This window comes from Carcharodon carcharias, chromosome 32 (genome assembly GCF_017639515.1).
Source record: "Carcharodon carcharias isolate sCarCar2 chromosome 32, sCarCar2.pri, whole genome shotgun sequence".
NCBI classification, from domain to species: domain Eukaryota; kingdom Metazoa; phylum Chordata; class Chondrichthyes; order Lamniformes; family Lamnidae; genus Carcharodon; species Carcharodon carcharias.
Window position 1 is genome coordinate 23,027,494 of NC_054498.1, and position 13,911 is coordinate 23,041,404.

Genomic DNA, 13,911 nt, shown 5'->3' on the forward strand with positions numbered 1-13,911 from the left:
AAAACTCTGCTCTTTTAGGATCTGGTTAGTGCCTTGTTTAAATATTAAATTCCAAAGACCTGAGTCAGCCCCTACTGATCAGTTTCTAAATAGCTGCCTAATTAACCAACTGTTCAACGATACTAGTGGGCATTTTACCACTGACTAACACTGTGGAAGAAACTACAAGTTGAGGTTAAGTTAGATGCGAAATGCAAAACTTCAGAAAGAAGTCAACTCTTAAAACCCTTAATAAAAAGCATTTACCAACTAATCAATTTGCTTTGAAATTCAGTGACTTTTGTCACTTAGCATTCTGGGAGTCTACAAGAGCGGGAGGGGTGGGACTAATTGGATAACTCAAAAGAGCTGGCACAAGTATGAAGGGCCAAATGGCCTCCATCTATACTGTAAAATTCATTAATTCTAAATGCCACAGCCAATTTGCACAGAGAAAAATCCAACAAATACTAACAAGGTTACATAACTAATTGTGGTAGGGTTGAGAACATAGTTGCATAGTTTGTAGGAGTGTTGGAGACATTATTAAGTGACATGAGTGGAAATACTTCAGGCCCAGTGAAGCTGTGTAGATAATCAATGTAATGCATTGGTTTTGATAGGTTGAAGGCTGCAGAGTTCCTCAGTGTTTTGAATTTTAATTACTTCTTTTTGAAATGTTGCAGCATTGATACCCCTGGAGTGATCAGCCGGGTTTCTCAGCTCTTCAAAGGGCACCCTGACCTCATCATGGGCTTCAACACCTTCCTGCCTCCAGGCTACAAAATTGAGGTGCAGACGAATGACATGGTGAACGTGACGACACCAGGGCAAGTCCATCAAATCACTCCTCAGCATGCCGCCCAGCCACAACCCCAACAACAGCACCAGCAGCAACCACAGCAGCATGCTGCTCCTGCCCCGGCACAGCCAGCACCACAACCACCTCCTGCCAAAATCCCCAAGGTGAGCATGGGTAGAACAATCTTGCAAGTCTCCTGGCACTTTCAGGATTGCATAACCTGATTCACTTTTATTGAGCTTTACATTACCTGCAGGACAGACAAGATAGAGGCTTCTCCTGTTCGCCATTGTGTAAACCTGAATACAACCATATATATCACCATGCCACCTCTCTGTATCACCGCAAACTTATCCTTGTAGCTTTCTTTCTAAATTGCCATTCTTTGAAGGTCAGCTTTTGAGTTGAGAGCACCATCTCCACTTTCATGCTATCGCTTTTTTAGAGAGCTGAACAGATGTGCATGATTGCTGCTATCCAAGATGTCATTTGTCAGATTTTGTGTAGTGCCTGGCCCGCCCCACCCCACGCCACCCCCCGAGACTATGTCCCCAAAAGGACCACTCAGCCCCCCCCCACCCTCCCCGAGACTATGTCCCCAAAAGGGCCTGCCAGCCCCCCGCACCCCACCCCCCCGCGAGACTATGTCCCCAAAAGGGCCACCCAGCCCACATCACAAAATTGCTGAATTCAGACCGGAAAGCATGTAGTAGCCAACATTAGGGATTGAACCTGACGAAACATGACTGATTCATTACTGGTGAAACCTTACTATTGTACTCAGGACATTGTTCGTACAACAGATACTGATGCGATTTTGTGCTTGCATTAGTTGGGTGTACTTGCTGGTACTGTCTTTCAGTGAGTACCAGATTATTACTTGAATAACTTCAGAGTTCTCACCAAATTTTACGTACTTTTCTCTCATGTATAATAACCACACCCCCACCCCACCCCCCCCGAGCTTCAAAAGGGAAGGAGCTTGCTTTAGGAAGCCCCTGCATACTCATGGCCAGCAAGAAAGTGGTTTTGAGCCTAGAACATCTGCTGACCAATAACTGAGGCATTTTTCCACTTATAAGTGCCTTTGTTTTGTTAGATTCTTAATTTTCTTCTGACCATTGGCAAGATTAGAACTAACTTCAATTGCTAAACTTTATTGAGGCAGTGGCCAATCATCAGTGAAACCTTCAGAACTGTGACAACATTAAATGTTAGCAGAATCAATATGTATGTTTAATAGTGAATACTCTCTTGTTTTTCTGACAGCCAAAGATATAGGAAGGGGTTAAAGACTTTAGCTTCTAAGAGCTTGACTTTCGTCGCTTGGTAGTACAGAATTTGAATATTGCTGAAATTGTCTTGCACTCATCAGGACATTCGCAATACTACCAAATTGTAAAGGGAACAACAATTTATATTGCACAAGAAGAGAATGCTGATTGGTTGACAAGTGGACTCTGGTAGAGGCGTTGCCATGGAGAATGCACCAGTTAACTGATAACTGACAGTTAACTGCCATGCCAAGCTTTGTTTAAATGCAACATGGATTTAATTGAACAATCAGAACAAAATCAAAATTACCAATTAATCCTCAGCTTCAACATGTCTTTTTTTCAGCTTGACACTATTTAAAGTTAAGAAACCGAGATAAAGTGCCAATAGCATATAATAGATAACTAGGTGATCAGTGATTAGCTGACACCAGGGATGACAATTTTAAAATCATGGCATTGCTTGATCTGGAGCCAATGTAGGTCAGCGAGCAAAAGGGTGAACAAGACTTGGTGCAACTAAATCCATGGGCAGCAGAGTTTTGGATGATCTCAAGAAAGTGGGAGGCCAGACAGGAGTTTGTTGGAATAGTCAAGTGTAGAAGTAACAAAGGTATGAATGAGCGTTCCAGCAGCGGGTGAGCTGAGGCAGGGATAAATTTGGGCAAAGTGGAAATAAGTAGTGTGAACAATGGCACAGATGTGTTTGGAAGCTCATTTCATCCCATCTATGACACCAAGGTTGTGAACGGTCTGGTTTAGTTTCAGATAGTTGTCAGGGAGAGGGATGGAGTTGATAGCTAGAAAGGGGAGTTTGGAGCAGGGACCATAGACAATGGCTTTGGTCTTAATAATTAACTGGGGGAAATTTCTGCTCCTCCAGTACAAGATGTTGGATAAACAGTTTGATAATTGAGCAGCAGTGGAGGAATCAAAGAAGGTGGTGTTGAGGTAGAGCTGGGTGTCATCAATATTCATGTGAAAACTAATGCTGTGATGTCACTGAGGGGGCAGCATGAAATAGGAGGAGGCCTAGGATAGATCCTTGGGGGATATTACAGATAACGGCACAGGACTAGGAGGAGAACCCATTGTGGGCAATACTTGGGCTACAGTTTGATGGATGAGGATAGAATCTGGTGAGTGCAGCTGGACAATGGTGAAGAAGCATTGGTATCGGATGGTGTGATCAGCTGTGTCAAAGGCTGCAGATAGGTTGAGGAGGGATAGTTTATTTTTGTTGTTGTCATACGAGATGTCATTTGTAACTTTGATAAGAGCAGTTTCGGTACTGTGAATACAGTATTTGGAAAGTCTACTGAATGTATCGAGTGACAGTAATATGGATTTCCTTATGCACACACTTCCCTGGTTGTTGTCTAAATTGGAATTTTCTTAAGTTAATCCCTTACCAACTTCCAGTCAGATCATTAGCTGGATTAGAAATTTTATGATGTGGCTACAGGATTTCTGGTCTGTAGAATAATTTGCCATTTGGGTTTTAAACAAAAGAAAGTTAATATTTTCAATAGCATGCACGTTACACAGGAAATCAGCTGTAAAAAAGCAGAGAAGACGAATCATGTCTTTCCATAATACAGAATAGGCATCAGCCTGTAGATCAGTGCCTTCGCCGGCCATTGCAGGGAGTTGCTCAGCTGGAGCAATGTTTTGGGGAAAACCATCCACAGCTCCACCTATGTCTGACAAACAAAGAGAGGCAGATATGGTACTGTGTGTTCGACAAGCTTTGGGCTCTGCATTCCTGAGTAATCACGTAGTTGCTAATCACATAGTTATTAGTAGCGAACACTTGTAGATTTCAAGTGATAATTCACCAGGCTTAACTAAAGGCCAGCTGCACCAAAAACAAAGTGTATCCAATGGCCTAATCAAGATGACAGGTAAACTGTGACAGTTGTCTAGGGTGATAACACGCGTTCCAGTCAGTAGGAATCAGTAAATGTTTTTCCTCCCAAGATGGCCGAAAAATATAGGCTGGGATTTTCTCGCCCTGTTGCAGGCGAGGTAGCACCCCAGCCAGCAGTCCATTGGCTTGCGGTGGGACTGGACGATCCCGGAGGCGGGTGGGTGCAGAAAATCCCACCCATCATCAATTGGTATTTTGCCCCCCTCCCTTCCACTTGTGATAGTGAGTTGATTGATGAGTTTTGCAGAGTAGTTCTCTGGATTTATGGGATAGAGTTTAGCGCAAATCTACACAGTTCACCTTTTCTTTCTGTTGCAGCCACTGCAGTCACAGACACATACTCCAACCAGCCAGCCAAATGCATCGCTGCCTCCATATGCCTCTCCTCGGTCCCCTCCAGTGCAACCCCACACACCGGTCACCAGTGCTCATGCTGCTACACCACCCATGCAGAACAATCAGCCTGTGGAATTCAACCATGCCATTAACTATGTCAACAAGATCAAAAACCGTTTCCAGGGGCAGCCTGACATCTACAAGGCCTTTTTGGAGATCCTGCACACATACCAGGTAAGGGAATGCACAGCATTTGTGTTTCTCCCCTGAACCTCATGTTAGCAGCCAAAGAAAATGTTTTCATGTCTCTTATCTTGCTATCTATTTATCTTTCTTTTCATCCTTCTAATGATTTCTCTCTTTTCTTTTTCATTGGTATTAATAGCTGAATGCTTGCCTTGTAGATCTTTCATGTTCTTCAGAGAAGTGGGAAAATATTGTTAGAATACTCACTTTCCCATATGTGAAAGAGCGGCAGGATGAGCATAGCTGTCTTTGGCCAGTGTAGAAGTAGCTTTTACTGCACCAGATAGCTTTCATTACCTGCACCACAAGCAAGCGGGCCATTTCTCTGGAACAGCTTTAACTTCTAAATGAATGCAACTACTCAGGTGGATTATTGGATCATCCATCTGAATGTATCTGTTGCTTGGAAAGGCTGGTGGGGAGGTTGGGGGGTGGGGGGGAGATATTTTCTGGTTTGTTGCCAACCAGACACTGCAATTTAAGGTAATTCAGCCCCCTCCATTTATGTATATGTGTATGAGCTCCCTTTCTTCACCACTTACTGATCAGGGACTGTGCCTTTTAAAAGATGTACTGAAAAGTTTTTGCTGTTACAGAAGGAACAGCGGAATGCAAAAGAAGCCGGCGGGAACTACACACCAGCATTGACTGAGCAAGAGGTATATGCCCAGGTAGCGAGGCTCTTTAAAAACCAGGAAGACCTTCTTTCAGAATTTGGACAGTTCCTGCCTGATGCCAACAGCTCAGTTGTAAGTATTACCTGTACTGACATCCCTGGAACGGGTACTCCATTCGTTTTTGGCTGCATTTTTTTCATCCAGTTGAATTTGAGGTTAAAGTGTCCAGACGTACAATGGCTAAACTGCTAAATTACAGATGTTTATATTCCTCTGTCTATACTTTCAAAATCATTGTTATTTGAAGCTGGTAATGTTATTAGAAGTTAGTTTATGACTAGAATTTTTGTGAAGGGGAAGAGGCATGTTAAAACAATGGAAAATGTGAATAGAAATACTTGTTGAAGCCTCTAGAAATCTAGATCATCCTCAGTGAAAGATAGACTTCTATAAACGAGCAACAATTACTTTTCATTCCTTTTGGCTCTGGATTGGCTTGTCCCTTTCCCCTCCCACTCGCTAGTTCATTTGAGTGAGCTTCTAGCAATCCCAATTCTTGTGCTTACATTTCTCTGTAAATTTTTGGCTGTCTTGTCTGAATAGCCCATGTAAATGGAAGGTGGAGAGGCCTCCTAGAAGATAATATGAGTAATTAATGCTGTTACTTGCTGTAAAGTAGAACATGTACTGTTTCCTCAACATGGTAACCTAGATAAGCATGCATGTATACCTTTCAGCTGTCTTAATTTTTCTAAACCATGACACTTGAGATGACAATCGAGATGATGGAAAGGTGTTTTCTGCTTTGTAGCTGCTAAGTAAAACAACAGCAGAGAAAGCTGATTCAGTTAGGAATGATCATGGCGGCACAGTGAAGAAGCCTCAGCTGAACAACAACAAGCAAAGAAGTAATCAGAATGGTTGCCAGATCCGTCGTCACCCAGGCACAGGAGCTACTCCGCCTGTCAAAGTAAGTATAGGCGAACTGTTGTGTGATTAGGCAAGAGTTTGCACTCCAAGTAAGACAGTTCTGTGGAGAATCTACTGGATAATGTGTAAGAACTGTTCAGAGCTCCAATGCAGAAATTGTAAGAGTCCAGTAACAACAAAATGCATCTAGCACTTTTAACAGAGCAGAACATTCACAGGATTTCACAGAGGCACGATCAAAGAATACTGATTCAAGGGTGTTGATGTAGACAAAAGGTTATTGTAGCAATGGTGAACTGCTCCAAGATGCCCCTGCATGATTTCTGAAGAGAATGCCATACAATGCTTGCTGAGTGTGCTTTTAGTATCTTGTGGCAGGTTGATACTGTGCAGCTTAATAGCACCCTTGTAGTCTTGCTCATGGTAAATCGAATGATGACCTGTTTTATAATGATAGAGCAGTTATACCATGTAATGAACATTGTATTATTCTGCCACTAAAGTGTGTTTAACTTCTGTCCTTTTAAAGGAAGCATATCCAAGACATTTTTTGTTTGTGGGATGCTTAGATGCATGTTATGTGGTCACACACGAAATCAAACGTTCTTGTTAATTTGCATTGCTCAAGCTACCGATACTGATAGGTTTCGATGTTTTGGTTTAGGATCTATCCATTAATGAGGCAGTAGCGCTAGGAACAGCCCTTTCCAAATTTCGAAGTCCAGGAAATACAAATAGGACAAGCCAACAAGTAAGAAATAAAAACCATGAATAGAACTGATTAGCCTGAGTTTCGTGTCCTGGATTGGCAATACGTATGGGTCAGATATGGCACATGAGAAGCAATTTAAGGCTGTAAAATCTGATTGCTGTAAATAGATATTATTAGATCAGTTAAAGGTTGGTAAGAGAATTTTGTAAGTAAGAACATACGAACAAGGAGCAGGAGTAGACCATTCAGCCCCTCAAGCCTGTTCCACCATTTAATCAGATCATGGCTGATCTGATGGTACCTGAAATCTGCATCCCACCTACCCCCGATAACCTATCACCTCCTAGCTTACCAAGAATCTATCCACCTCTGCCTTAAATATATTCAAAAACTCTGCTTCCACCACCTTTTCAGGAAGAAAGTTCCAAAGACTCATGACCCTCTGAGTGAAAAAACTTCACCTCATCTCTGTTTTAAATGGGTGATCCCTCATTTTTAGACAGTGACCCGAGTTCTAGATTCTCCCAGAAGAGGAGAGATCCTCTTCACATCCACACTGTCAAGACCGCTCAGGACCTTATATGTTTCAATCAAGTTGCCACTTGCTCTTCTAAACCCCGGCGGATAGAAGCCTGGTCTATCCAACCTTTCCTCATGAGACAACCCACCAATTCCAGGTATTAGTCTAGTAAACCTTCTCTGAACTGCTTCCAATGCATTTACATTCTTCCTTAAATAAGGTGACCAGAAATGTGCACAGTACTCCAGATGTGGCCTCATCAGTGCCCTGTACAACTGAAGCATAACCTCCCTACTTTTTGTATTTAATTCCCCTCGCAATAAATAATAACATTCTATTAGCTTTCCTAATTACTTGCTGTACCTGCATACCAACCTTTTGTGATTCATGCACTAGGACACCCAGGTCCCTCTGCACCTCAGAGCTCTGAATTTAGATAATATACTTCTCTTTTACCCTTCCTGCCAAAATGGACAATTTCACATTTTCCCACATTATACTCCATTTGCCAGATCTTTGCCCACTCACTTAACCTATCTATATCTTTTTGTAACCTCCTTATGTCCTCTTCACAACTTACTTTCCTACCTATCTTTGTGTCATCAGCAAATTTGGTAACCACTCCTTCAATCTCTTCATCCAAGTCATTTATATAAGTTGTAAACCGTTGAGGTCCCAGCACTGATCCCTGTGTCACACCACTTGTTACATCTTGCCAACCTGAAAAAACCCATTTAAGCCAACTCTCTGCTTCCTGTTAGCCCGCCGATCTTCTATCCATGTCAATATGTTACCCCCCATACCATGAGCTTGTATTATCTGCAGTAAACTTTGATGTGACGCTTTATCAAACGCCATCTGGGAATCTAAGTACAGTACATCCACGAGTTCCTCTTGATCTGCAGCACATATGACTCCTTCAAAGAATGTTTGGATAGGCTGGGGTTTTTCTCAATGGAACTGAGAAGACTGAGGGGAGATTTGATTGAAATGTACAAAATTGTGAGGGGTCAAGATAGAGTGGATGGGAACGGTCTATTTACCTAAGCAGAGAGATCAGTGACTAGGGGGCATCGATTTAAAGTGATTGGTAGAAAGATTAGAGGGGAGATGAGGAAAAGATTTTCCACCTAGAGATTTGTGGGGGTCTGGGATTCACTGCCTGAAGGGGTAGTAGAGGCAGAAACCCTCAACTCATTTAAAAGGTGTCTGGATATTCACCTCAAGGGCTGGAACGTGCAAGGCTACAGACCAAATGCTGGAAAGTGGGATTAGGCTGGGTGGCTCGTTTTTCAGCTGGCACAGACACGATGGGCCAAGTGGCCTCTTCCTATGCTGTAAACTTTCTGCTTCTTCATTCTTCTTCTGCATTAAACTAGAGTTATTGGTCGCCATAACTTTTTCTTTCTTTTTTTTGTAGAAGAAGCCAAAAATGTTGGGATTAAAAGACCAGTCCTTGGCTGAAGTCAGTAAGCATGGAGCTGGAACAGAAACCTTATTCTTTGATAAGGTAGGTGAGGTTGACTCCAAATCAATGCGTTAAAGGAATTTGGTTGCAGCCTTTTTTTTCCAAGTCTTTCCTCATTGTGGCTGGGTATAGTAGCATAGTGGTTATTTTATTGGACTAATAACCGAGAGGGTGGCCCAGAGATGCAAGTTCAAATCCCATCTTGGCAGCTGGAGAATTTAAATGAAGCTAATGAAATAAATCTGCAATAAAAATAAAAAGTATCAGTAATGGTAACCATGAAATTATTTTGTTGTTAAAACCCATCTGACTGACTGATGTCCTTCAGGGAAGGAGATCTGCTGTTCTTGCTTGATGACTTACATGTGACTCCAGACCCATAACAATGTGATTGACTCTTAACTGCTCCCTGAAATGACCTAGCATGCAACTCAATTACACCAAGCAAGTAATCAGCGGCTTGCCACCACCTTCCCTAGGGCAATTAGGATGGGCAATAAATGCAGGCCCTGCCTCCGATGCTCACAGCCTGTTGTGAATTTTTTTAAAACTGCAGCAGATACAAACTTTTGAAGCCCCTGATGCATCCTCTGAAGAAACTTATTAGCTTATGGACTGTTTGATTATGGACAACCTGTAAAGGAAACAGCTCTTAAATGAAGATGTAAAGCATTTTTAAAGGTCCATTTTTTTTTCTTGCAGTCCCCAAAAGATAGATTGCTACTCCTCCTACTTGTTAAGGGGATATCAAAACAGAAAATGTTAGAAATACTCAGCAAGTCAGGCAGCATCTGTAAAGAGAGAGAAGAGAAACAGAGTTAATGTTTCAGGTTGATTACCTTTCATCAGAACTAGAAAACATTTGCAATATAATGGGCTTTAAACAAGTACAGAGGCAGGGAAAGGGAGAGAAGAAGGAATAAAGGAAAAAGCCTATTATAGGGTAGAAGGCAGGAGACATTAAATGACAAAGAGATGATGGTGCAAAGCAAAAAGGGATGATAATGGGACAAGTAAAGAAACAGGCCATAGGTCCAGAGGAACTGTAAATGTCAACATCAGAGTCATCACCCACACCTGGTAATGGGAGCAGTTACTATGGTCTGAAATTATTGGACGATATAAAAGCAAAATATTGCGGATGCTGGAGATGTGAAATAACAGAAAATGCTGGAAATACTCACCAGGTCTGGCAGCATCTCTGGACAGAGAAGCAGAGTTGACGTTCAGGGTCAGTGACCTGTGACCATCTGTTCTGGTGTGAGATCATAAACCTAAAACATTATCACTGTTACTCTCCATTGTTGAACTTGATCTTGAGTCCAGAAGGTTGTAATGTGCCTAATTGAAAGCTGAAGTGCTGTTCTTCGAGCTCTGCTGAGCTTCATTAGAATAGGAGGTTGCAATCGGAGAGTGGGAGTGAGCCAAAGAATTAGAATGGCAAGCAACTGGAAGCTCAAGGTCCAGCTTGTGGACTGATTGGAGGCCTTTCTGTGAAAGATAGGTTGGTTTGTGCAGGTCTGACACACCCTCAGGTAGCGCTGACCTCTGTTTAACACTGGATTTGCACCAAAGGATGAGAATGATGCTGATCCTTATTCATATAAACAAAAGTCTATTACTGACCAATCTGCTGGATAAATCATTCTGCCAAGACCTTTCTAGGTGCCAAGAGTTTAATTCCTGCATAAAAAGGTTTCCTTTTGAAAAGAAAAGCTGTATTTGGTGATGGTGCACCTGCAGAGGGTGCGCTTCCCACTCATGCGCAGCTACAATGCCTATATTAATGATATAGCCCACATACTTTCATATATTTGTTGTGATAATACTTCCGGAATAGGCACTGGCTGCCCACATACACTTAGCAAGGACAGAGACAGACAGTGATTGTTTTCGCTGTGGGAGCTGGCTGGTGGCATCTGCTATTTGATTGTACACGTTGTAGTGAAATGTTACACTTGGCCCGGCATCAGTTTCAGACTTGTTATTTGAACCAATCTATGCTGAGCCATTGGAAGTTAAAAAGGGGTGATTTAAATCACAGAGATACAATGAGGTGAGTGTGCATGCACAGATTTGTCTCCAAGTTGGTGTCAGAAGATACAGTGGAAAAGAAAGATTAGTTATATGTTGCTTTTCATAAGCACTTGACATTTCAAAGCACTTTACAGCCAATTAAGTACTTTTTGAAGTGCAGTCACAGTTGTAATTTGAGAAATGCAGTAGCCAATTTTCACTCAGCAAACTCCCACAAACAGCAATGTGATAACGACCGGATAATCTTTTTTTTTGTGATATTGATTTGAGAGATAAATATTGGACGCCAGGGATACATCCCCTGCTCGTCTTTGAAATAGTGCCATGGGATTTTTTTACATTCGTTTGAACAGGCAGCTGGGGCATCAGTTTAACTTCTCAACTGAATGATGGCATCTCTCGCTCTGTGCCGTTCTCTCAGAACTGCCTTAGAGTGTCAGCCTCGATTTTTGTGCACAAGCCCTGGAGTGGGTCTTGAACCTGGAACCCTGTGACTCAGAGGTGAGGGTACTACCAACTGAGCCAAGCTGACACGTTTGGGTGGAAGTCAGTGAAAAAAGAAAGGACTTAGGCTGGATAGGATTTACTTTGGGCTTTTTTGTGTAGGATAAACTTTCTGATTTGCCCCTCAAGGTACTTGTATAGAAAATAAATATACAATTTTTGAACTGTACCTTTCAAGCATTTATGAGTTTACAGGAAAGTTGGTAGACTTGTACTAAATTCTCATAAGATCATCCAATACCCTGACTCATGGGCTGAATGGGATTTTAGTGAGTATTGGGGAAGGCAAACATCAGCCAAGCAAAAGGAGCATGTTTGCTGTATTGATGAGAGACATCCGCTTTTACTGTACTAGCAAGTTCCTGGGGCTTGCTTCTACTTTAAATATAACCCCCAATCTACCCCCACCCCCCATGTTATGGATTAAAGGAAAGAAAAGCACAATCAAATATTCTCTATTTGTCTGGCTTTAGGTCCGGAAAGCTCTGCGAAGTGCAGAGGCTTACGAGAACTTCCTACGCTGCCTTGTCATTTTTAACCAAGAGGTGATCTCCCGTGCAGAGCTGGTCCAGCTTGTGTTTCCTTTCTTGGGGTAAGCAAACACTGAGAAAGGACAGGGTCTGTTTTCTGATCAGGGTGTTTAAAACTTTGGAGACTGCAGCAGGCCAAAGTAAAGAGAGAATTCATTGCAGCACTTTTACTGTGAACAAAGAAACACTGTGGTTCAGTATATTTCCCTGAGTCAAAGATTCAACATTAACAATTTCCAGACGATAATGAAGTGTGATGCAGGAAGCTGGAAGATTAGAGGCTAAATAGGAAACTGAGCATTGAAATGTAAAGCAAGTGGGCAATTTTCAATTTCAAAAAATAATCAGCCATAAGAATTTGCACAACGTTAGTAGTGTGTTGAGAATCTATTTTCTGGTAACTCACCTCCAAACATAAAAACATAGAAAATAGGAGCAGGAGTAAGTCATTCGGCCCTTTGAGCCTGTTCCGCCATTCAGTATGATAATGGTTGATCTTCAGTCTCACTGTCATACTCCTCTCTCCCCATACCCCTTGACGCCTTTAGAGTCTAGAAATCTATCTATTTCCTTCTTAAATGTATTCAGTGATTTGGTCTCCACAGCCTTCTATTGTAGAGAATTCCACAGTGAAGAAATTTCTCCTCATCTCAGTCCTAATTGGCCTGCCCTGTCTCCTGAGACTGTGACACCCCCCCGCCAGAGGATACATCATCCCTGCATCCAGTCTGTCCAGCCCTGTCAGAATTTTATACGTTTCAATCAGATCCCCTCTCATTCCTCTAACTCCACTGAATATAGGCCTAGTCGACTCAATCTGTCCTCATACGACAATCCTACCATCCCAGGAATCAGTCTGGTGAACCTTCACTGCGTTCCCTCTATGACAAGTAAATCCTTTCTTAGATAAGGAGACCAAAACCAGGTGTGGTCTCACCAAGGCCCTATACAGCTGCAGTAAGACGTCCTTGCTCCTGTACTCAAGTCCTCTTGCAATGAAGGCCAACATACCATTTGTCTTCCTAACTGCTTGCTGCACATGCACGCTTGCTTTCAGTGACTGGTGTACAGGGATACTCAGGTCCTTTTGTACATCAGTGTTTCCCAATCTATCACCATTTAAATAATACTCTGTCAAAGTGGATAACTTCACGCTTATCCACTTTATACTACATCTGCCATGTATTTGCCCACTCACTCAACTTGCCTAAATCGCCTTGAAGCCTCTTTACATCCTCCTCACCAGGCACAATCCCACCTATTTTTTGTGTCGCCAGCAAACTTGGAAATATTACATTTGGTTCCCTCATGCAAATCATTGATAGATATTGTGAATAGCTGGGGCCCAAGCACTGATCCCTGCAGTACCCCACTAGTCACCGCCTGCCACTCAGTAAAAGACTCACTTATTCTGACTCTGTTTCCTGTCTGTTAACCAATTCTCAATCCATTCCAGTATATTACCCCTAATCCCAGGTACTTCAATTTTGCACACTAACCTCTTTTGTGGGACTTTATCAAAAGCTTTCTGAAAATCCAAATACACCACGTCCACTGGTTCTCCCTTATTTATTCTACCAGTTACGTCCTCAAAAAAACTGCAGTAAGTTGTCAAACATGATTCCCCTTTCATAAATCCATGTTGACTTTGTCTAATCCCATTGATCTTTTCTAAGTGCCTTTATAATAGACTCTCGCATCCTTTATAATAGACAGTAGCATTTTCTCTATTACTGATCTTAGGCTAACCGATCTGTAATTCCCTGTTTCCTCCCTCCCTCTTTCTTTAAATAGTGGTGTTACATTTGCCACCCTCCAATCTGCTGGGACTGTTCCAGAATCTACAGAATTTTGGATGGTGATAACCAACGCATCCATTATTTCCATGGCCACCTCATTTAGGACCTTGGGGTATAGATTTTCAGGCCCTGGGGAATGATTGGGGACCTACGTTTGTCGTTACTAATCTTTCTGCTTTTACAAACTTATAGAAGTTTTTACAGTCTGCTTTTATGTTCCTTGCAAG

General features: G+C 42.2%; 1 protein-coding gene across 5 annotated transcripts in view; it reads left to right on the plus strand.

The window, feature by feature from the left end:
• The window catches only part of sin3aa (SIN3 transcription regulator family member Aa), a 133,755-nt gene that overhangs the window by 68,688 nt on the left and 51,156 nt on the right, over positions 1 to 13,911 (plus strand). For 4 of the 5 annotated variants that reach the window (XM_041178345.1, XM_041178344.1, XM_041178349.1 and 1 more), the window contains 7 exons: positions 666 to 945; positions 4,304 to 4,555; positions 5,164 to 5,316; positions 5,996 to 6,154; positions 6,779 to 6,865; positions 8,767 to 8,856; positions 11,829 to 11,947. In XM_041178345.1, the coding sequence (XP_041034279.1) occupies positions 666 to 945; positions 4,304 to 4,555; positions 5,164 to 5,316; positions 5,996 to 6,154; positions 6,779 to 6,865; positions 8,767 to 8,856; positions 11,829 to 11,947 (1,140 nt within the window). The remainder of the gene's footprint in view (positions 1 to 665; positions 946 to 4,303; positions 4,556 to 5,163; positions 5,317 to 5,995; positions 6,155 to 6,778; positions 6,866 to 8,766; positions 8,857 to 11,828; positions 11,948 to 13,911) is intronic. The other variant, XM_041178346.1, reaches the window with a different exon arrangement.